This window comes from Pleurodeles waltl, chromosome 4_2 (assembly GCF_031143425.1).
Source record: "Pleurodeles waltl isolate 20211129_DDA chromosome 4_2, aPleWal1.hap1.20221129, whole genome shotgun sequence".
In the NCBI taxonomy this organism is placed as follows: domain Eukaryota; kingdom Metazoa; phylum Chordata; class Amphibia; order Caudata; family Salamandridae; genus Pleurodeles; species Pleurodeles waltl.
The window spans coordinates 461,947,359-461,971,228 of NC_090443.1; the positions used below are offsets into that span (position 1 = coordinate 461,947,359).

Here is a 23,870-nt window from a genome sequence, read left to right on the forward strand (position 1 = left end):
TAGTGACAACTTTGTAAAATACTTTTGCGTATAAGGTTGATTTTCAGGAACAGATCTCCTTCCACAGGGATTGAAGATAATACCATTTCAACAATGCATTCCCTTCCACAATGAGGGAAATAAAGTAGGGGGATTTTTATAATTTTTAAGTGAAAATTCACCTATATTGGAGAAGGCACAGTGTCACATTGGTAGTAAAGAGGTGAGGTCCGTGTCATGCATACACCGTTTGCTGTAAGCTTTTCTTCCACAATGAATGCACCATGCAATAGGGCATTTACAGGTGTGAAAATGAATTCTTAATCCACCTGTATGTAGTTCATACTGTTTCCCTGTACCTTCTGCAAATTTAGTGACCTTTTCAAAATGGTGATCTTTCCTATGAATTACAATAGCAAATATTGTGTCTTTCATGTTAAGTAATTATTTAAGAATCTACAAGGTTTTCAATATTTAGAAAAAAATGAAGTGATTAAAATAATGACACTTATAATATAAAGTCTTTATAAATGTTTAAATTTAATTTTTCCTGAAAACCTGTGGCAATCTGGGGAGATGTTGATTCAAGGTTGTCAAACTATTATGTAATCATTAGGTGTGACCCATCTTGCATTGAAAGGTGTATATTTTCTTTCTATGCCTTCCTCGCTTACATAAATAGAATATTTCACATAGGGAAAATTGAAAAGTCATGTCCAACAAGGCAGAATTATAAACAGAAAACCTGGCCTAGAATCTCTGACATTCTTGCCTTGTTTCGATCTCTGACAGTCCATTGCATCTAGAAAGAGCATAAACTCACACCTGTGTTTTGAGATGTTCCACATGAGCAAGAGACCCACGTCTGTGCCACTGGATTCAAGCTAGCCTGGCTGATGAAGGGTGATACCCTTAAACCGGTCATAGGATGCTTGTTTTCGGTTCAGGGAAGACCTGGCCTGGCAGTTCATGCTGGACTGTTCCCATGGGGAACAGGTTCAAGACTGACTTGCATATGGCTGGGTCCAAACTGGGGTTGTATGGTGAGCAAAAGAATGATGGATTAAACCCAGATCTGTGACTGGGGGTGAGTGTTTGAAATGTTTCAACACTACGTCCATCATCCTTTTGTGTTGCTAACGTTGTTCTCCTTAAAACATGGCACATATCCAATTAGCATATTTAATATACTCGGAGGTCCCTAGTAATGTGCAGTACATGTGCCCGGGCCTGTAGATTAAATGCTACTAATGGACCTGCAGCACTGATTGTACCACCAACTTAAGTAGCCCTTTAAACATGCCTGAGGGCTGCCTTTGCAGAGCCTGTGTGTGCAGTTTTGAACTGCCATTTCACTCTGACAAGATAAACCAGTTGCTAGGCCCAAACCTTCTTTTTAATATCTAAGTCAACCCTAAGAAAGGTCCTAGGCAGCCCCAAGGGCAGGGTGTGATGAATCTAAAACGTTGGGCATGTACTTTGGAATTTTACATGTCCTAGTTCTGAAAAACTCTTAAATGTGTTTTTTCAATACTGCAAGGACAATCTCGCCCATTGGATATCATTGTGGTTACCTTATAAGCATAATTTCCAAATGGGAAGAGATACGCCCTGCCCTCCCATGTTTGGTGTCCCTGGAATCACAATTTTAAATCCTAACTTATAGTGAAGTCGGATTTTAAATCACAATTCTGAAAATGCCACTTTTAAAAAGTTGGTGTTTTCTTACTTTAGCCATTTGGTGCCTCCTACCTATCTCTGATCACATGCCTAGGGGGGGGTTTGAAAGCTGGGCTTTGTGTATTCCCTCTAGACAGTTAACACAATGAAAGCTTAGGTGTGACCTGATGGGTCTTGATTGACCATCCTGGGCAAGATGGGAGGGAGGAGCTGGGCACAGCTTCACTTACAGCTGAATAGGTTGCGTCCTGTCCACAAACAAAGGGTTGCATAACCCTCCTCTGGTGAGTCTGGAGCCAGGGCAGGAAGGGCACGTACTCTATACAGTTCAAAGGCATGTCTTTGAAGTCTTCTCCACTTCAAAGGCCCAACTGGATATAAATACTGGACCTCTGACACCACCACTTCAGTGCACTTCTGGGCTTGTGAATACTCTGCCAAGAAGAACAACTGCTGTGCTGCTGATGGCATGCCACTATGCTGTACTGCTCTTTGCTGGATTTCTGATTTCTTGTGTTGATATGTGCCTGCTGCCCTCTTGCCTGGGAGTGCGAATGACTCCTGCTTTGCTGCCCTACAGCCTGCTGTTCCCCTGCCTGGGTTAGAAGGACTAGACCTGCATCACTTGAACCCAGAGTGACTCCAAGGACTAGTTGGCTGGCCTTCTGATCTGAAGTCTCAGGGGCATAACAGACTTTCGACCACCACAGTCCTGCACCTGGACTCTTCCATTAGTGAGTCTGTCCTGCCAAGTGGTGCCAACTCAGTCCTGGACCCTTCGAAGTGGGCCTCAGGTGCTTGCTTCAGGGAAATCAACACATCCTCTGTTGCAGGAGCAAAACCAATGCACTGCCACTGATGCGTGGAGTAAATCAACAAATCACCTCTACTGTATATATCAGAACCAGCACAACCAGAATCGCACCACCACTGTAACTTGCATCTCAAAACCAGTGCATTGCCTTCAGAACTGTCACTGTGGCATTTTTCTTGGGGCAAGTTCTTTGTATCCCTGTCGACAGCAGCTTCCACAACATCGACAAAACTCTGCATCACAGCATCTGCGCTAATAGGGAGCAACGCATGGCTTTCACTGACCAAAAGCATCCTCAATGTCGACGCATTGGGAACTCGCACCACAGCCTCACTGCATTTCAGAACCAATGCATTGCTGCTGCTGCATGGAGAAAAGTGGTTCGGAATTGACGCAACACTTTGCAAACCGGATTTATGGTACTTAGGTTCAGCGGGCCCAATTGGGTCCCAGTAGTCAGTCTGCTCTCCATAGTGGCCCATCTAAACCTTAGATTTTGTTCCGTCTGGTGCAACCAGATATTCCTGGTTGGTGTGTTTGGCTTCTAAGTGCTATTTTACAGTTTATTCTTTCAAAAAATAAAATGTAAGTTCTACTTATTTGATTTTTGTTATCTTGGTCTTGTTTTATTTATTACCTTAATTTCTATTTTTCTAATCTGGTGTGGGATCCTTTAGTGTGTTTGTTTCACTGGTTTACTGTTTGAAATGTTGCACAAATACTTTACACATTGCCTTGAAAGTTAAGCCTGACTGTTTTTTGACAAGCTACCAGAAAGAGAGAGAGCGCACAGGTTAATTTGAGGTTTGCTTGTGCCTTACCCTGACAGAAATTGTGGTTGCTGCTTGGCCCGAGCTCATAACCCAGTCAACAAACAACCCAATTTTTCACACTCATCCTCACTCATCTGGATGATGGCAACTCCCTACTCCATGGTCTCCTAGACCCCACACTTACCTCTCTTTAAGGACATCCTATATGCCACATTAAGAGTTTGAAAAATTATAACAATGTCACCCCCACTCTGATGGAACACCACTGACTCCCTTTGACCCCACCCTCTTCAATGCTGGCTGCATTATCTACAAAGCCACAATGGCCAACACCCCTGCTCTTCCAGCAGAAAAGCTAACCACCTCCGGTGGCTTTTGGCACACTCCAGCAGAGCACTCCATTATACTCAGGAATAAGCAGTGCAAAACAAGGGGAAAAAACAAGATAAAGGCTTTCTCCATTTGTATACATAAAATCTTAAACAACATCCACATGTCCCTAGAACTAGCCCAAGCCCTATTCCAGTTAGGAAAGATTTAAAGACACATCTTATCTCGATGAAGTATGAGCCCACTTCCACTCTCAGAACCCTACTACTTCGCCAGTGACTTATTGGCGGTATCTATGCTTTTGATTGTGTGCTATGCTCCACTGCCTTTCAGCTAGGTTCGTGCTGCACCAGTACAATAGCCATACATCCTGCCTTGCCGCTGGTGTATTTGGGAAGTATAGGAAAGGCAAGCAAGTACTGCTGTTGTCAGTGATGTTATGCGTGAGAATCGGTTTACCCACTTCAGTCTGTGCAGATCCTGAAGGAATCTTGCACTGCCGCTGCCTATGCTGTTCATGTGATATGCTATGTGTCAGATCAAGGCTTGCATTTCACCCTCCGTTTATATCACACGTCTGCACGTCTATTTAATTTTGTTCTGATACTGCCCATGATATCTGTGCTTTGTGTTTTGATGGAAACTTCCACTGTTTCTCTCCATGCTAGTGTGTGTGTGTATTTGAGTGTGTGTGTGTGTGTGAGAGAGAGAGAGAGAGAGAGAGAGAGAGAGAGAGAGAGAGAAGTGTGTGGGTGTGTGCGTGTGTGTGTGTGAGAGAGAGAGAGAGAGGGGGGCTTTAAAATACTGCTGAGCTGTGTTTAAGGGAAACTTCTCCGGATAGCCTTCAAGCTGTACCAGTGATGCATGTGTGAGGAAACTTAAATGACTGCCTCTGCTTTGTTTGTGCTGCAATTTTACACTGTTACTACCCATTCAGAACCAGTTGTGTATGTTTGTGGGTAGTGTTTGACTCGACACTGCCATGTTGTTCCTGTTGTATGCTCATAAGGACGTTTGCATAGCCGTTGACCACGCTCTGTCTGTTTTCCGTGTGTGTGGGTAGTATACCGCCACTATCAGCATTATACATGTCTTTAGGAAGAAAACCTGACCTGCCGCTTTCTTTGTTGCATCTGTTGTGTGTCATTTTTGTGATGACACGTTTGCTGCTGCTGACTGTCCTGTGCCCTTTGTGTGTGTACAGAAAAGCTCGTACTGCTCTCTTACTAAGGCTGTTCTGCTTGCGGGGGGAATACTTGCACGCCAGAGTCATATTCCAATCAATCTTCTGTACTCCAGATGCAGAACTAGCACATCCAATGTATAATAAAATATTCTTGAAGAAAAACGCAAGTCTGAAATTAGGTTGGAGTTTAGTCTTTAATACAGATTTGGTATATCAAATGCTAGCACCATAAAAACAAGTTAAACGCTCAAAATATTTGCTGCTTTGGTTTAAACATGAGGGCACCTTTTCATTGCTAAGGGAGCAAGGCAGACTGAGAGTGGGTTGGGTAGTACCAACTAGGAAGTCAATGTTCAGTGACACTAAGGTCAATAAGGAGGGCATATTCAAAAGGTCTTGAAACCAGAGAGTGGGGTGAAGGCCTACATCTCAAATCCTGTCAGACTTTTCTTTTGGGGAGCTGTGTTCAGTGTTAACAATGCAGGGCTAATGTCTGGACATTGATTTGTCCACGTTCTTGATAATGCTATGTATTGTGTGTGTGTGGGTGTGTGTGTGTGTGTTTGTGTGCACGCGCTCTTCGTATAATAATTTCTTGCTCTTTAGTGTTTTCTCTCCCTTAATACGATGAATTTTAAGCATCAAAGGGCGCTATTCTTTGACAGCTATATTTTGTTTTATGTTGAAGTGTGATCTGCTAATACTGTGTCTTAATCTTGTTATACATGCAATCTAAGGGGCACCAGTAGTTATAGCTCTCTCCATTCTCTTGCATCGGTATATTGGACATAGGCAGACTTTATATTAGAACTTTGTGAAGTTCGACGGTCGGGCAAAAGGTCTGTCCAGTGCTTAATCTGAAGAAGCAGTTGCCGACGGGGACCACCACTCATTTCTGGGGACCAGCACTTATTTTAACTCATCACACATTTACCAAGACCAAGAGAGGGAAAACACATTAAGGAGAAATAGGTAGGAAGGAAAAGACGGAAAAACTGCCACAAAAGAAGAAAGCGGGAACCTACAAAAGTGAGATAAAAGGTCAGGGAGTATCTGGAAGTGGATTAAATGGGAATGAGGTGGATTCAACACTAAGGATCCTTGGTATTTGACACACTGACATTTAATTCCCCGGCCGTGGCTTCTGAGCAGAGCTTTATGGATCAGCACTCATTCTTGCACACATTAAGCGTTGGGTCTGTCTATGCTATGAACTGTACTTCTTGATTTGGTGATTCCTCATGTTATGTACTCTACTGGATTTAGTGAGAAAGCAATTCTTTGGCTGGAACATGCGGGGTGGGGGAGTGAAAGTAGCATTTGGTTCTGCAGTGCATTTGATATCATGGATTGGGCTGGTTCTCTGTTGATACCACAGGTTTCACACAGTTCCCTAAGCAATAGTATAAATGACAACAGTTTTCTTTGAGATAATTCTCTTTTTTAGATGCATTGTGGTTACAGATGGTTGTATCAATAAGTTTTATGAAATCATTCATTGTTTGAAAATTTATTTTAGGAACTCTGTGGAAAATGCCGAACACCACCTCAAGAACAAATAGGAGCAGAAACCCACTCCCAGTCTGATTTGTGTCTTTTCCTCTGCCCTTTGTGAAACATGTAACCGTAGAAAGTATTCCAGTGCTTCAAATAAGGCAATTCTTATTGTGAAGTTTAGCACCATATGCAATCGACAAAGGGCTATGGCACCACAATGCACCGTTAACGTCTTTGCCTGCCTTGCCATTTTTGCGGTATATACAATGTTGATGATGATGCTCACCTGCCTTTGCACACTTCTAAAAGCAGGATTCCTCCTTGAAAAAAAAAATGCAGATTGCACTTGCTCGGCCTTGTCCCATACACAAATATATGCCATTTTATGGCTGTTTACGGCTTTATGGGTTTCAGCTGCACAAACAAACAGGTCTTGGAGAGAAAGGATGTGATCATGACAGTTGGGATATACTGGCATTTACATATGCAAATGTGTTGCAGGATAGCAAATACGGGGTTCTGATTGGGTTTTGAGACACCAGTGCACATGTCCAGTTTAAGTGATGTTGCAGGTATTGGCTGTTCCTCACATTAGCTTTTTCCTTCCTTGTTCAAAAGTCCTCATAGAGGTGAGCTTGATAACATGTGAAACAAGAGCAAAGCAGGAATTAGTAACTGCTAGATTTCCTATTCCATGTGAGGCACTCACAGGCCGTTAACACAGGTTTCATTTAAGGTTTCAGACACCTTCTAAAACCTGGGTCACATGGAGTGTCTTTGGCCCTTTCTGTCCTCTTCCACAGTGTGCAGTAGGCAAACCAGTGTTCTTTGTCATTCCCTGGCACATAAACCCAATGTAGGTGAGATGTCATGGGGATTAATATTGACACATTTGGGGTTGAAGAACATGTCCTCTGCGTTCTATACATAGTCACCTTCTTCATGATATTTAGTGATTGTGTCACTAGTCAATAGTTTTCAGGTTCATTTCTTGTCTGCTAATGATTTTGCCTGAAAATGCGAGATGGTCATTCTCTGCCACAATCTGCTGTACATTGCTATGTGTATCACAGCGTCTCTTTGCAGCTATATAGTTTTAAAGTGCCACATCAAAGAGGTTCATTGTGTCGTAACAATATACTTGGCCCCTTTGGAATTAACACATAATATTGTGGAAAACGTTTCACAGGGCCAGTAGTAAAACATTGAGGGGCTTATTTACAAGCCCCTTGCACCGCTGGTACGTCATTTTCTCCCATATAAAAGGTGACACACCAGTGGCACAAGGGGCTTGTAAATAAGCCCCGGACTTTTATTTACCAGGGAGTTTAGTCAAGTTGTATATTGCTACTTGCAGAAAATTCTATAGTACTCGCTTTTCCTGTAGACTGGATTTCGGACTTAATGGAGTTGGCTACAATACCTTTTCAAATCAAGACTAAAATAATATTTTACAGCAGATATGGAGGTCTTGTATAATTCAGAGAGACAAAGTGCATTATTAAATAATTTAGTTTAGGGAACCAAAAAAACTATACATTCTATAAAGGAGAACGATGATTACTTTCAACCTTGAATTGGGATTTGAAATTGTAAGCTACAAGTGTACGAACTGAATGTTGCAGAGTGTTCCCAAATGAGTCCTCTGAATAGTTATTTCTTAGAACTAAGCAAAGCCAATTAAGGTTTGAACTGAAATCGTGGGCTGTTGACAATTTCTGGATAAAGTCGGGCAAAAAGAAAGCATACTGTCACGAGTACAGTCATTATATTGGGCAAACCTGAAATGTCAATACTCGAACGTGAGCTTGTACACATTAAATGGGGGTTAAACTGTATTAATGGGGAAAGAAAAACAAAACAAAAAACGTGTGGTGTAGTAACTTCTTGCAACTAATAATTGGCCAGTATATTATCACCTGCAGATACCGTCACTAGGGCACCAACACAGTTTGTGTTTCAGTTCATCTAAATCAATTTAGTAATTGTTATGATGTCATTTTATTATCTGTGTAGTAGAATAATTAAGATGGATATTAGTGTAATGTTTTGGTCTAATCACTGAAGATGGGCAAGGGAATGATTCATGTTTTTGCTGTGACATATTAGGACTCTAAAGTGGTAACTAAAGGCCTCAGCACACAGTGAATACATGTCATTGCCATTTAGTTGCTTTCCAAATCTGATGAGAAGTGTGTATATTTCTGAAAGCTGTCCGTGTAACAGTATTCTGCCTTGATTCCCTCACCATAAATCCTTTTGATTTTCCTTCCAGTCTTAGCAAGAGATGAAGAAAGAGGATTTGGGTCCTTTTTTCAGATGTGTCTCAATTTTCCTTGTAGTGTATTGTATTTATTTAATATGTATCTTATTAATCACTATATCTGAATCCATTGACCCTGTTTATTGTTGCTTTCTGCATTCCAGCATCCTGGTCATAGAAATGAATCCTCCACTTTGAGAAGCCCTCTTCCCAGTGCATCTGAAGTATACAGGCAAGGCATGGTGCAGAAGTGTGGATCGATGACCACATCACATGCCTTAACTCTCTTCGCTGATCCCTGTGGATATCTTCAGTTACCAGTGGTGCACTCTGAGCACCTTCCAAAAGCACCAAATTCCCTGAAAAATTGTTATAGAACTGAAATGTTTCCACTAAGAATGACGCCAAGTCGTAGAAAAAAACCTGCACATTGTTCCATCAGAATCAATGAACCATCGAAATCTTTGTTGGGGGTAGTCATCTGAGTTCCCCAACACAAACAGTTGAATGGCATGAAAACATTGGTTGTTCTTATTCTCTTAATTTTATAATACAAGACATTGCCAATGACTTTCTTAGGTTGAAAGCCATTGAGCCTTTTAGGTCATCAATCCATGTGACCTTTCGAACCCTACAAGGGTGAACAATTTGCATACTAGTAACTATACATACCACAAATTTCCCACAGTAACAAACACAGAGATAAATACCACGAGTGGCTATTGATGCAGTATTTCACAGAGTTTTTGTGTTTGTTTGTTTTAGTAAACAATCCCTTTGCTGTAGAATTTAGCCATTGAAACACACTGAACCCACTTCAAATCCAAACTTTTGGTTTGGGTCTCCAAAGTCTAAGACGGCTACATCCTTGAGAGGCAGCTGCTCAACTTTGAATGACCTGATCTCCAGCACTGTCCTTTCGTTGCCTTTTCGGAGCTGGAAAAAGCAAATAAAATAGGTGAGATTAACAGGTTATCCAAACAAGGCATTTAGAGACACACTCATTCACTTCATATTGTTAAGTAATAAAAAAGATTTTTATCCTCGAGATAGAATAAAGAAAAAATACATGCAATCAGAAACTAGAGCTGTATGTGTGGTAATGACTCCACAAAAAACCATGGCCAAGATTTAGGAGGGCCTAGCACATCCTTTGGCAAGATTAGCATTTTGTTTATGCTAATATGGCACGAGGAGGCCAAAATTGTTGCGCATATTTACAAAGTGGCACAAAGCAGGCATTGAGCCTCTTTGCAACCCCTTGCGCCACATTATGTCTATGCCAGGCATAATGTATGCAAGGAAGGGTGTTTCCCTGTTAGGGGGACTGCAAAAATGGTGCAGTGGAATTAAGAGATTCCACTGCGTCATTTTTTGCAACTACTTTTAATGGCATCTCAGATCAGGTGTTAAAAGGGGGCACACCATTGCTTTCAATGGGCCCCTGTGTACTGTGCAGCATTAGTGCCGACATTTTGGCACATTAATAGCATCCACAATTTTGACGCTCATGCCCCTACCCTGCGCCATGGTGCGCCGTATGTTAAATACAGCGCACACATGGTGGCAGAGGTGAGGCTCTAAGAGACGAAAGAAAAGTGGCGCTGCATTGGATGCAGCACCACTTTTCTTAAATCAGCCCCATGTCTTTCTTGCTTTCACCTCTTTACAATAGGGTATCTTGCGTGACTTCTATTAGGGTTATGTAACTTTTAGCTAATTTCCTCATAAGTTCGCATTCCATTTTCTTCGATTTTTGAACTTTTCTCAAAGTCTTTCATTTTTCCCTTCTCCTCGGGATGGTAGTCATAGAATCTTGAGCATTTCACTTCTTTTGGAGCAGCAAAGATATGTATGCTTAAAGAAATTTTGGAGATTGTGGTCTGCTACAGAAAAAATTGCAATTGATGATACATTTCCAACAATCGCATGATCACATCCTCCTGTTTTATTTTAGTTGGACACCGTGACCCAGAGAAAGCACAACTAAGGACTACGTAAGAAAATCACATAAGTGGACTCTTCCCTTCGGGGTAGCTCCAGGGTGTGTCGAAGTTCTCTGGTAATTCGGTTAATGATGTTTTGAACATAGATAACATTTTAGCCCGTTAAGTTGTTTTGACCTTTATTAGTTTGAGAGTTCACTCATTGTAATTGCCCTATTAGCTGATTATCTGTCTTTGTCATCAAAGGAAGGGATGAAAAAATCCGAAAGTAGGACTTTAGTGAATGAGATCTGAAAACCTTCTTCAAGATGTGGATTCTTTATTTGATTAATGACAACATTTTTATACAATGAATATCCCTCTGAAGGACCATTTGCTACCTGGGAAATTTCACTGAATGCTTGTTGCCATTTGTTGATGCTGCATTTCTTTTTGGTGACTAGCCTGGGGCATGTTATTTGTTTGTAATTATGCATGTCCCAGATGTACAGCGGTAACAAAACAGGCTTTTTGCGGGTTGTCCCCCAGCCTTTTGCCACTTTTTGGACTACTAGCTGCTGGTTTTCGACTGTGAGAGTGCACTGAGGCCTGCTTTCCAGACTTCATTGCCAGTGTTTTTTCATTTTCTAAAGTATTATGTTGAATTGGATACCCACAATTGGCATGTGCTGTCTTACTTATAAGTCCCTAATGTATGGTACCCAGGTACCAAGGGCATGTAAGGCTGGCTGTCCACACAAGAGCTGTGGTGTTAGTTGTGCCACTCTGTGTGCGACAAAGTGAAAAAAATGACTTTCAGCTGCCATTGCAGACTGAAGAGGCTGTGCATGTACTGCACACCTGACTTTGCCATTAGCAGTATTATCAAATACCTTCAAGTCCCATAGCTATATATGTAAAACTCCTCTATGGCAGGCCTATGAAGCCCTATGGCAAGGGGCTGTATATTGTTAAGATAGTCTTATGTTTCCTTGTATGTCTACGCAGCAAAGCTCTAAAGTACTGATTTTTGCTGCAAATGGTTAATAGCATTATTATGTAATTGCAAAATTAATGGTTGGCACTTCAATGTGTCTAACTACTGACAGAAGCTACCTTACCCTAACAAGTAAGGTAATAAAATTAAAGGGGAAATCAAATGTGACTCAATGGTGCAGTTAAAATTTATGTCCACTTTAATGCTGGCCACTTTTGCGAAAGTTGTCATACCTTTGACTTAGCTAGTCCAGTGGCTTCACAGAGGAACAGGGACTGAGACAGGTTTCCACCCACTTGGGGAGATATGTGAACAACTCCTTGGCTGAGAACAAAAGCTGTTGCCACACTAAAGGGGCAATCATCACCCACAGGATGGGCTGCAAAGGGTATTAACCCGAAAGGCAGGCATCAAAGGGTGAATCCACCTTTAAAGGGCCACTATGAGAACATTCCCGCACAGGAAGCCCTTTGTTCCCCCTGGACAGGGCAGAGCCAGGGCTAATGGAGGGAAAACCAATGTAAGAACCAGTTTTCCATGAGTGTACTGCCCATGGTAGCCACACACCCAGGAGTGGGCTACTGAGGTCTTCACACTTGAGGAAGACTTCAGCCATGTCGGTTGTGGAATGCAAGCTACACTATGGGATAGCCAGATGCCACACATCACAGGAACTGTGAAATGAGGTAGGAGGAGACCTACTAGCCATATGGCTAGTGACCGGTTTGTCCCCTTGCGGCATCTTACTGGGATCCAATGGGCACCACAGCACCCAAGACTTCAGTACTTGCTGGATTTTTACCAAGGACGAGAAGAAGACAATTCTGCCCCCATTGGAACCACACAAAGAGAGGCTGCAACACTGAAGCGATTGCACCTGCTGCACTTTTGGCTAGTGGAGTTTGGATCCTATTATGTGTGCCTGACTTGGGGAACAGTGATTCCTGGCCTCAATCAAAAGCAGAGACTCCAAGGTCAGTTGGCTGCCCTCCCAGAATGGCAATGGGGACATTAAGACTGGAAGAGCCTAAACCTCATCTCTAATAGCCACTGCAGCTGTTTTGCCACTACCTGACACCGGGCACTTCGACAGACAATGTGGGAATAGCCAAAAGTGGCACCTGGATCTGTGGGTGTTGGTTGTGACCAGATCCATTCACCCCAAGGGACACTAGCCCCACTAAAAGTTGGCACCAAAACTACTGTGTTGCAAGAACAGACGGTCTGAATCTGCATTCCTTTGACCCCTGCATTGAGGACCTTGTGGGATCCTTAGATTCATGGCTGGATTCGCCCGCACTCGCCTGTGGACCGGGGACTCAACCAAACTTCACACTCATGGGCCACACGGCATCTGAGACATGCATTATGCATCCTTAAGCCTGCATCCTTCAGCATCAGGTACACTCCATAGAAGTCAAGGGCAGTTGTCCTGTAAAGTTTGGAACTCGCTTCAAAGATGCTCTGGTGGCCAGGTAACTGTCCAAAGTTTCCTTTCTAGACTCCTAGATCTCTGTACTGTCAGATGTGGGTATCCCGACTCGGGTCAGAGTCGCCAAGCTCAGTGTATTAAACTTTTACAAGGTTTGCAAAAGTATGCAAAGTTTTGACTTGCCAATGCTTGTTTGCGTTTGATGTTTTAATTCTTTAATGCTTTCAAAAATGTACATCTCCAGGAACCCTCTCGTGGATTTCAGTCATCAAGGGCTATAAAAATTCATATAAATATGCTCTATTTTTTTAAAAAATTGTTGTTGTGTCTCTTTCTTGTTTGATGACTTTCTTATTTTGTGTTTTTTTTTTTTTTGCTTGAATCTTTTTATTGTTTTAGCTTTAAATGCAAAGTCACAGTACAATACAGAATGTCTTGGAGGGCCATTGCATTTCAGGCAGCTTCACCATTCAACTATGCTTCAAGGTGGAGAGTCAGCATAACTGTAGTGCATTAACAGAGAGATAACAAAGAACAGATAACAACTTGGAGTCTGTTTCGAGCACCCACACCCTAGTGAAGCCCCACCTGATCCTAGCATATCTCATGCATCCATCATCTATTTCTGACTACTTGCAGGAGGTGCATCTCTCCCCCCGTCAAGGCGGTCCCCCCAAGCCAGAACAAAGACAGCGTGCAAGCAGTATAATGATTGCAACATCCAGTCCCTATGTACAGACATGTCAATCAGTGGATGGCTATCTGTCAATTGGCACAGTGGTACCCAAGTTCGATGATTGCTTCATCTCCCTCAGTTTATCAAGCATCACCTCCCAAATAATGGCCAAGGAGTACTTCCAGAGACCCATGTTGTTCTCCCTGCACAGTGCCACTCCCTTCACCTCCGCCCACACTACAAAGGAGTTCTCCAATGCCGTTAATGTAGGTAGGGATGTGGCTTTCCAACCCCTGGTAAAGAGATGTCTAGTGGCTAGGAGCCCAAGGTCAATAAATCTCGACAAGGCTTTGTGTCTCTTGCTCCTGGGGTATAGCCCCAGCAGACAAGCTTCCCATGTGGACAGGAATGGGCGTGACGTGCAGTCCGACAGTGGTGTCGCTACGCCACACCAGTAGGCACCAAGAGAGGGACAGGACCAAAGCATGTGAAGTACATCCGCTACCGCCAGCGCACAAGGGGGGCATGCTGCATTTAACTGCTGGTAGTATTTGTTTATGGTGGCCGGCGTAAGATAGGCCCTGTGAAGAATTTAAAAATGGATGAGGTGGAACCTAGAGTTACAGGGGATGTTAGTGTGGCTAGACAGTATTGCAGCCCATGTAGTGTCGGAACAAGGCCCGTTCATATCTGCCTCCCATCTGGTATGCAGCACAGCACAATTATGAACCGCGTGTGAATGGAGGGCATCTGTAAGACATCGCATTAGGTGTCTACCTTGCCCCATGACGTGCATATATTGCAGTAGTAGGTGTATTGGCAGTTCAGTTGTTATGTTCCCCCAGTGCCTCCTCAACGTTGCTATCAGGGAGCTGTGCAGCAAGAATTGTCCTGTGGACAGACCCATCTCCGCCGCCAGCGTGGGGAATGGAATAAGTTTGCCCTCTTCGTAAAGGTTGCCTAATGTGTGGCTCTCTGCTGCATGCCAGAGTCCCAGCTCAGCGCTGCTAGTGTGGTGCAAGCCATGTGGCGTGCCCAGCAACGCCACAGCAGGTGCGTAGGGGGTGCTGGAGCGTGTGAGGTAGAGGCTCTTGTAGTAGCATTGACCTGCCACACCCAGCAAGGGCGATTCAGGCTGCTTTGCTCTTGTAAGAGGGTGAAAAAGGTGTACGATTTTGAGCATTGTCCAGGGCGGCGCTTTAGTCACCGTGTCCGCCAGTTGTCCGCCACATAGCCATCGGCCCCCCATTGAAGCTGGGAGGCTAGATAGTACTGCTCCACATTCTGAACCGCCAGGCCTCCCCTATCAAGGGACAGGTACATCTCACGCAGTGCCACTCTGCAGCAGCCCTTACCCTAAAAAAAATCTCTGGTTCTAGTCTCCAGCTTCCAAAGCAATTTAGTTGGGACATAGTAGGGTAAATTAGTGAAATAATAGAGCAGCCGGGGGAGAACTACCATTTTTAGGAGAGCTATTCTACCCATCACAGAGAGGGGCAGAGTTTGCCAGAATGTCTTCTGGGTTCTAATGGAGGTCACCGCCCGTTTAAGGTTGCCCTCATGCAAGTCATCGTCCGCATGAAATATGTTAATGCCCAGGTAACGGAACGAAGTAAGCTGCCAAGGGGTAGGCATTCCGGACAAGTAGATACCTGGGTCAGGCGTGTCAGGTGCGAAAGGAAAAAGACATGACTTGGCACAGTTGACCCGCAGGCCAGAAAGTGCGGCAAGATTTTGTAGGATATCTGTAATGTCAGCTGGGATGTTCATAATGTCCCTGAAATATAAAAGGAGGTTGTCCGCGTATAAGGAGACAACATGGGTGCCATCTCCCAACGGGATGCCCCAGGCTAGCCCCCTCTGGCGAAGTTTGATTGCCAAAGGCTCCATGGCAAGGAAGAATAATAACAGAGAGAGGGGACAATCCTGCCGGGTCCCTCTGCCCACTTCAATGGGGTCAGAGATGTTTGCACCAATCTTAACCCTGAGCTGTGGTTGAGTATTCAGCAGTCTCGTCAGGTGGGGGCCAAGTCCAAAGTGCCACAATGCCTTGAACAGATAGAGCCTCTCCAGGGAGTCAAAGGCTTTTTCAAGGTCAAGCACTAGGCAGCCCACCTGGGGCCAGTCTCGAGTAGAGTGCTTCATGACCCTGAATAGATGCCTGATATTCAAGGACGTGTTACGGTCTGGCACAAATCCGTTTTGGTCCAGATGTACCAGTTGGTGTACTAGGGGCATTAATCGTGACGCCAAAGTTTTGGCCAAAATGTTGTAATCAGTGTTTAACATGGCAAGGTTTCTGTAAGAGCCCAGCATCAGCGGATCTTTACCAGGTTTGGGGAGCAATACCAACAGTGCCTCCTGCTGTGATGCAGGTGGGGTCGTGGTTCTTAGTGACTCCTCGTATAGGCCGAGAAGGCGAGAGGCAATGGCAGAGGAGAACGCTGTATAGAATTCTGACGGACGGGCATCAGGGCCCAGCGTTTTGCCCGTAGTCAGCTCACGGATACTGTCTTGCAGTTCAAGGAGCACTAGAGGTACATCCAGCTCCTCACACTGCCCATCTGTCAGACATGGAAGTGTCTTGAGGGAGAAGAATTCATTATAGTCAGCTGAGGTAGCCACCACAGAGGAGCGATATAACGCCATTTAGTATTGGGTGAACTCAGTATGTATCTCACCTGGAGCATGGAGCAGTACGCCCAGCGCCGAGCGCAGCACTATCACAGGGCCATGATCCTGGTCCTGACGGGTCAGCTAGGCCAATAGTCTACCTAACAGGTCAGCCGCAGCATGTGTGTGGGCCGAATTTGCTGCACGGTTTAAACAACTTAGCCTTTCAGTATTGACACATGCTCCACCCAAGCAGTTGCTAACTCCGAAGCGGCCGTGGGGGAGTGTATGACCCTCTGTTCGTATATGAGAAGGGATTTTTCCACCCGAACCAGGTCCTGCTCAACAGATCTGCGCACGCTCCACTGCCCACCCAAACAATGCCCTCGTATAAAGACCTTGAACGCTTCCCATTCAGTGAGAGTCGACAAGGTGGAGTCAGCATTGAGTTCAAAATACTCAGAGATCGCTTTGTCTAGGGATGCCCTGAATGCAGTGTTCTCTAGTAGCTCAGGACGCAGGCTACATGTGGGGATTACAGGGAGAGATATGTCCCATTCCAGCCGCAGGAAAAGTGGGTTGTGATCAGAGTGAGTGCGGCTTAGGTAATCCGTCCCTAAGACCACAGAGTCCAGGTTGGGAGTACATAGAAATCTGTCAAGTCTCACATGAAGCTGATGTGGGGCTGAGAAGAATGAGTATTCTCTAGCATCTGGATTACGCTGGCGCCAAAAATCCAGCAGCTGCCAGTGTTCAAGCCACTCTCGCATAGCATGTGCAGCGGTCACTGCGGGTGCAGCAGGCATCGGGTGAAGGAGCGGTCCAACTGAAGGTCCAGGACACTATTAAAGTCTCCTCCCAGCAGCCAGGGGAGGTCACTCCATGTAGAGAGAGGATCAGAGAGTCTGCTGAGAACAGAAGCCTGGTCCACATTTGGTGCATAAATGGATCCCAATAATATCATCCTGCCCTGCAGTTGTCCGCGCACCAACACATAACGCCCCTCAGTATCAATTTCATAGGCGTCAGCCACAAACGGAGTGCCTGGGTGAACCCAGGTCTAGGCTCCCCTGGCATAGGTAGAGCAGTTAGTCACAAACAGCTGCCCTTGCCATCACCTCCTCAACTGCACAGCCTATAGGTGCATGAGGTGGGTTTCCTGTAAGAGTGCTATATGAATTAAGTGTCTCCTAAGGTATGAGTACATGGAATATCTGCACACTGGTGTGTGAATGTGTTGGACTTTTTGTCTTACGCAGGGTCATCCCCAGTCTTTTTGCCTCCTTCCTCCTGGTTTTTCTGACCTCTCGCTGTTGGCTCTAGGACTCTGAGCACTTTATCACTGCTGACCAGTGCTAAAGTGCAGGTGCTCTCCCATCTAAAGTTGGTATGATTGGCTTATACCTAATTGGCATATTTAATTTACCTATAAGTCTCTTGTACAGTGGTATCTCTAAACCCAGGGCCTGTAAATTAAATACCACTATTGGGCCTGCAGCGCTGCTTGCGCCACCCACTGAAGTAGACTTTCAAACCTGTCTCAGGCCTGCTAGCGCAGGGCCTGTGTGCGCAGTTTTCTGCCACAGGGACCTGGCATCTAAATTTATTTGCCAGGCCCAGAACTCCCCTTTTACTACATGTAAGTCACCCCTAAGGTATGCCCTAGCTAGCCCTATGGGCAGGGTGCCATGTATGTAGAAAGGCAGGACATGTGCCAAGTTGCGTGGCCTGTCCTGGTAGTGACAAACAGCCTAATTGGTGTCTCACTGCTGTGAGTGCTGCCTTCTTATAGGATTGCATTAGAAATGCCCTGCCTTATGTTTAAGGGGTATTGTCTGATTTATGAGGGGTAGCGTAGGCGTGTTTGGTATGGTTGTGATGGTGATAATAAATGCTGCTTACTGGTGTGGGTGTATTTTTTATTACTATCACAGAAATGCCACTTCTAGAAAGTGCACATTTATCTGTGCTTATGACTCTGGTGTTTTGCAGCTTGACTCCAATCCACGTCTGGGCAGAGTGACAGTTGGGGCTTTGTGCATACTTTTCAGACAGCCTGTACACAGGGAAGGTGGAGGTGTCACAGAGGTGCATCTGCATACTGAATAGTCTTCCTGGGCTGAGAGAAGGGAGAGGCAGGGCACACCTGCATTTGTAAAGACTGTGCCCTGGCCTCCCACAGTTGGGTCGTTAACCCCCCACTGATGTTTGGAGCCTGTGCTGAAAGGAGAGAGGGGGCACTCCCAGAACCAGTTGTAACTGGCTGGAACCTCCTCTCCCTACCATTGTAAAACACTGTAAGAACTGACTATAAGTACAGGGGAATTTTCCCCACAATTTGGAGACTCTTGGAATCATCTTGGAACTGGACACCAAAGGCTGAAAGGACTCACCAGGAACCGCCATGGACTGCTGCTGCTGCGCTGACCTGTGACCTGCCTGGTCACTGTGAAGGACTTGCCACTTGCTGCCTTTCCCTTGTGCTGGCCTGTAGCTGGGCCCTCCCCCTGAGGACCTTGTCCTAAGATTCTGCTCCCCAGGGGCAGGGTGCTGTGGCCCCTGACCCCTGCATCCATTTCTTCACGAGGGGTGCTTCTCTGTAGTTGCGGCTGCCATAGCGCTGATTGCAGCGTGCTTATGGAGCCTTGGGAGTTCGTAGGCTCCTTGCTGCATTGTGCCCCTTTAAATAAGATCACCGAAGTGGCCCGGGAAGCTGGAAGAACACTCGCGCACTGCATCGGGTGCAGGCGAGTGTCTGCTCGGGCCCCAGGAGGGGTCTGATCTTCTTGTGGCTTCACGGCAGGACCAGGGGAAGGCGCGGGGAGTGCCCCCTTCCCCCTGGCCTCTGCGTTAGGAGCAGGACGCTCCTTTTCTACTGTTAGGTAAAACGGGCATTATTGTGGCCCCCCCCCCTTGGTGGAAGGGCCAGTGGAGGCCTGGGGGGGCCCCCAGAGATCGCAGGTCCCGGGAGGGGCCTGTCATTAAACCGGAGGGGGTGCGTGGTGCCCCCCTCCTGCCCTAAGTTGTTTTTGCTGGCTTTGGCCCCCCTCGTGAGGGCCGGTTGTGGCCCTGGTGGGCCCCCAGTAATCACGGTCCACGGAGGGGCCTGTCTATAAAAGAGAGGAGGTGCATGTCGCCCTCCTCTGACCCCAGAGTATAAGGGAAGCCCCCGTTTTGCGCATAGGAGCGCCAGGGGCCCCATTTTTTGCCTTCTAGGCACTGGAGGTGCCTTCATCCAACCAGGTACTGTTTAAAGGACCAATATAGTTGCAATCCAAAGTTCTTTCTACAGACTTTTGTTTGATTCATATATTACTTACCTGCGTTTAATGTTTTTACATATGTGTATGCAAATGTTCCTTTTATGGACGTGCTTGCTAATATGTTTTTCTAACTTGCCATATGTTTTCTAATGTTCCTACTATGGGCATTTTATGATATTCTTATGACAAGTGCTGTGATGTAATAACGTGTTTTCCTGACTACTGCTTATGTTGCAGAATACTGAGTAACCTGTGTGTTATGTGTGACTACTGCTAGGTTGCAGAGTAACTAATGTGTAACGTTCTGACAACTGCTAAGGTAGCACGATAGTACTGATATGTGATGTTTGGTCTGATAATTGCCTTCTGTACAATACAGTATATTTTCATATAATCTGGTGTTGTGTTTCCTTTGTGGTGGGGATATTGCGTCACGTGTGTTGTGCAAACGCTTTACACATTGCCTCTGGGTTATGCCTGACTGCTCGTGCCAAGCTACCAAGGGAGTGAGCAGGGGTTATCTTGGACGTGTAACTCCCTTGCCCTGACTAGAGTGGGTAAGTTCTGCCTGGCTGAGGTGCATACCCTAGCCAACCAGAAACCCTATTTCTAACAGAATGTCATGCACATTCCATGTCAGGATGTTGGTGGAGAACATGCTGGGTGGATTGTAAGAATTGCCCTAGACCTCAGGGCCCAGTGGGGTCAGACTCGCAGGGCCGCCGGGAAGGGCGCAGAGGAGACGGGCAAAAGTGAGGGGACCCCAAACTCCAACCAAAACTTAACTTGCGCAGTGCAGAACTGACTGCTATCTTAACAATAAAAGTGTACAATGTCATCAGAGCAGAGGGACAACCGGTATCCACCTAAACTAAGAAAACAAAAAAGTACCCATTGGCATCACCAATGTGAGCGGGAAGGGTCTGCTAACAGGTAAGATGTGAGGGGAGGTGACCGGATGGCAACCTGTGAGCCCAAGAAGGTGGGGGCCCCGAACATATTGACGACTTGGGAGGCGAATGTATGTGTCGAATGGCGTCCAGCATGGCCCTAAACAGGTCATATGGGAGCTCGCTATAACTGCCCAAGCAACTGTGAAAAGCAGCACGACACAGCCGTGCCCCACTGGACCACGTGAGGGGAAAGTAGAACATGTAACATCGCACTTCCTGCTAAATTCTCTGTACAACAGCAGCACATTCCTGACAATGGACTGCAGTGTCCAACCACATTAGGCAAGGCTAGTCAGAGGATGTTGTCTTCAGTTTGAGGTGTTACAACAGGAAGAGCCGGTGAGCTGGCATCCGAAAGCAAGTCAGCGTGGGAGCCAATTTCAGCGTCAGAATTTGCCAGCTCCGGCTCTGGGTCAGGTGTGGTCGGTGATTTACTGATAGCTGCCACTGTCTTTAATGCCTGCCGGCGTTCCAGTATGATCTGCTTGAAGTCGGGACCATGCAAAGCATCCGGAGGTGGCGGGGTGTTCTACGTCGCTTGCGACTTCTCCGCCTGCGGGATTGAGAGTTTTCTAATGTGGGACTCTCTACAGATGCCTCTTGTTGGCCACTCAGACTTGTGGACTCCAACCACTTCCAAGCATTGTCCGGAGTGTTGAAGAAGTGCATTTTTCCATGGTGCACTCCGCGCAACTTGGCCGGGAAGAGAAGGGAGTAAGATGGATAGAGGGTATGGAGTTTGCGCTTCACTGACAGGAAGGACACTCGCTGCTTTTGCACAGCGATGGTGTAGTCTTGGAACATCATGAATTGCATATTGGCTACTTGAAGTGTTGGGAGCGATCACACCTCCGGCAAAATGCTGTCTCTGCTCACGAAGTACAAAAGACGGATAATGAATGGGCAAGTCCCCATGATCAGTGGTCTAGCCCTGGTCAGGACCCAGTGGGCACGCTCCACTGAGAAGAAAGATGTCAGTGTGTCCACAGGAACCAGCGTTCTAAGCCAATTAGGGGCATAGGCGACCACATCTGTGCCCTCCATGCCCTCTGGGAGACCCACGACACGGAGATTGTTCCTACTGGAACGTCTTTCAGTGTCCTCTGCTCGGCGCTCCAGCATGGGGTGATTTTTTGGAGGCGAGTCTCCAGAGAATGGCTCTTGTCTGCCAGTTTACGGTGATCAGCGTGGAGCAGAGTTAGAGCGCTAGCTACTTTGTCAATCTTACCCTTGAGCGAGGTATGGGCCTGATCCAGTGAGGCCCTGATGCATTCCACCGCTGTCAGCACTGAATCCAGCTTGCTGATGTCAGTGTCTAGAGTTACACTCTTAAGTAGACGGTCCATGTCTGTTGGGCCATGGTTTAGAAGTGCCAGGCTCATTGAGACACTGTAGGGCTCTGCATCCACATGGACAGGCCATCAGGTGTTTGTCGCCCAGGGGGGCCTGCTTGCGTGCGCGGTGAGCGGGTCCCACTGTGCAGCAGCACGAGCAGCCCCCCAAAGACGGATCCAGGAGGTGAACCCTCCTTCACATATGCATAAGGCCAACTGCCGCGCCAGGGGCAATTAAGTTGTGAGTTTGCAAGCTTGTCGATGAGGCGGCCTACACCAGTGCGATAGCAGAGCAAGCAGGTGGTAAGGCACAGTTCACGCTTGACAGCAAAAGCGTGTTAGGCAGGTGGGTCGGTCAACCGGTGGTATCCACTGTTCCAGGGGCCCGATTATAAGAGAGTAATAATAGGGCCATTGATTAAATGAGCATCCAAGCCACAGCATCCGAGATGCGCTCCTCAGCTGCCTCCAATCAACAGGGTCTCTCTTGTGACATCACAGCCACACGCGATTCTTACTTAACCGGGGGCCCCTCACACATGCAACTCTAGTGCGGGCCCCCAGCACGATCAAGTTCACAGCCGAGTCGGGGGGAGGGGCAGCAGCTCAGTATCAACTCAAGGCCTCAGTCTCCTCAACAGTGGGCCAGTCAGCAAGGCAGGAGACAGGGAGGAGGTAGGTAGGACAGAGCCTCAAATTGCATTGGTCCGTCGACCCACCTGTAAGGGCCTGCACACCATGCACAGCTGGCGGAGGCAGCGCGGGGAGAAGCAACGCTCTCAGGTATACGCTCGCAGCTCTCTACCCAGTGACGCACTCCACCAGCTCCTCACCCACTCACAAGGGCAAGCGGGGCCAATCTATTCAGTCCCACCTGGGACCAGCCGTCATGGTGATGCAGGTGCATCTGGTCCATGCCATCCACCCACATTGGTTGCAGGAGAGGGCTCCTCTTAAGGGCCGATGCGCGTCTTCTTACCGCGTGGACCGCGGCCGCGCCAGCACAGCTCCTGGTGTATCAAGCCACCTCACGAGTGGCCCGTCCAGCGCCCCATAAGCTCCAGTCTCACGCTCCACACAGCATTAAGAAGATCACTGGATCGGGGCCCCACCATGTAGCTCCATTAACTTGCGCCTGCCATCTTGCCCATCCAAGCCATGCCCCCTTATTTTGTGTTGTTAAATGCTTTACATGTTGTTCCTCTGCTAAGCCTTGCTGCTTTGTGCCATATCTACCAATGGGTTGAGCTGAGGATTGAGTGAATAACTGTGACTGGACCCAAGGAGATAAATGTGAGGGCACTGCATGACAAAGCCCCGAGTTTTGCCATATAGTACACCCATTTCCTTACAACACCACTATGAACTTTGAGGGTGTAATCATGGCGGTACAGTGCTTTACAAACCTCTAAAAATTTCTGTTACAAGGGATAAAGTTAGGATAATAAAACAGACCCATACCTGGCAGCCATCGTAAAGGGCCTTGATGTCTGGTGACTTGGTGTAGGACAACTCTTCATCGTTTGCTCCCATGAACTTCAAGGACCTCTCATAGCTATCTGTGGTGGAGTCGTACCATGCTGCTGAATGCTGACAGTGGTAGGTAAAGTTCTGCTGTACGGTAGCACTCAGTAGTTTCAAGAAGGTCAACTGAACAATGTGCACTGGATTGCCATCAGCATCTAAGTAAAAGAACTATGACAACAAAGAGATTTCGTTTGAGACTACAAATTTCTTTCTTGTGTGCTCAGAACATGCTACTCCTTATTTTTCAGCAAACACAAAAGCTACACTTTTACATAAGGATGAGAGCAGCATTTTGCAAGGATATCAGTAATGCAGGGGGGATGCCCATCAACAGATGTCAATATTTGAGGCCTGAGTGAAACATTGCCCTTGTGGGTACTCTCAGATTTTGATCATCACTCCAATGTCTAAATTCCTGCCACCCCTACCTAGGTTCAGATGATATTTTTGGGTGTCTCTGGTCCCAACCCCCCGCCATCTCATTAAATTAACCTTGGAAAAACAGCCAAATAAAGTATTATTCAGAAAAAAGCTGAAAAGTGCAACATCTATGCAAGCTTTTCCGTAAGAATGAGCATTTCCCCTTATTCTCATCTCACGCCACTAACGACCATTCACTCTCATCACT

At 46.2% G+C, this 23,870-nt stretch overlaps 1 protein-coding gene across 2 annotated transcripts in view; it reads right to left on the reverse strand.

The window, feature by feature from the left end:
* Positions 1 to 4,937: 4,937 nt before the first annotated feature.
* Positions 4,938 to 23,870, reverse strand: part of COL5A3 (collagen type V alpha 3 chain) — a 546,803-nt gene continuing 527,870 nt past the window's right edge. For both annotated transcript variants that reach the window (XM_069231786.1, XM_069231785.1), the window contains 2 exons: positions 23,177 to 23,410; positions 4,938 to 9,458 (listed from right to left, as the gene is read on the reverse strand). In XM_069231786.1, the coding sequence (XP_069087887.1) occupies positions 9,312 to 9,458; positions 23,177 to 23,410 (381 nt within the window). In that variant the 3' untranslated portion in view covers positions 4,938 to 9,311. The remainder of the gene's footprint in view (positions 9,459 to 23,176; positions 23,411 to 23,870) is intronic.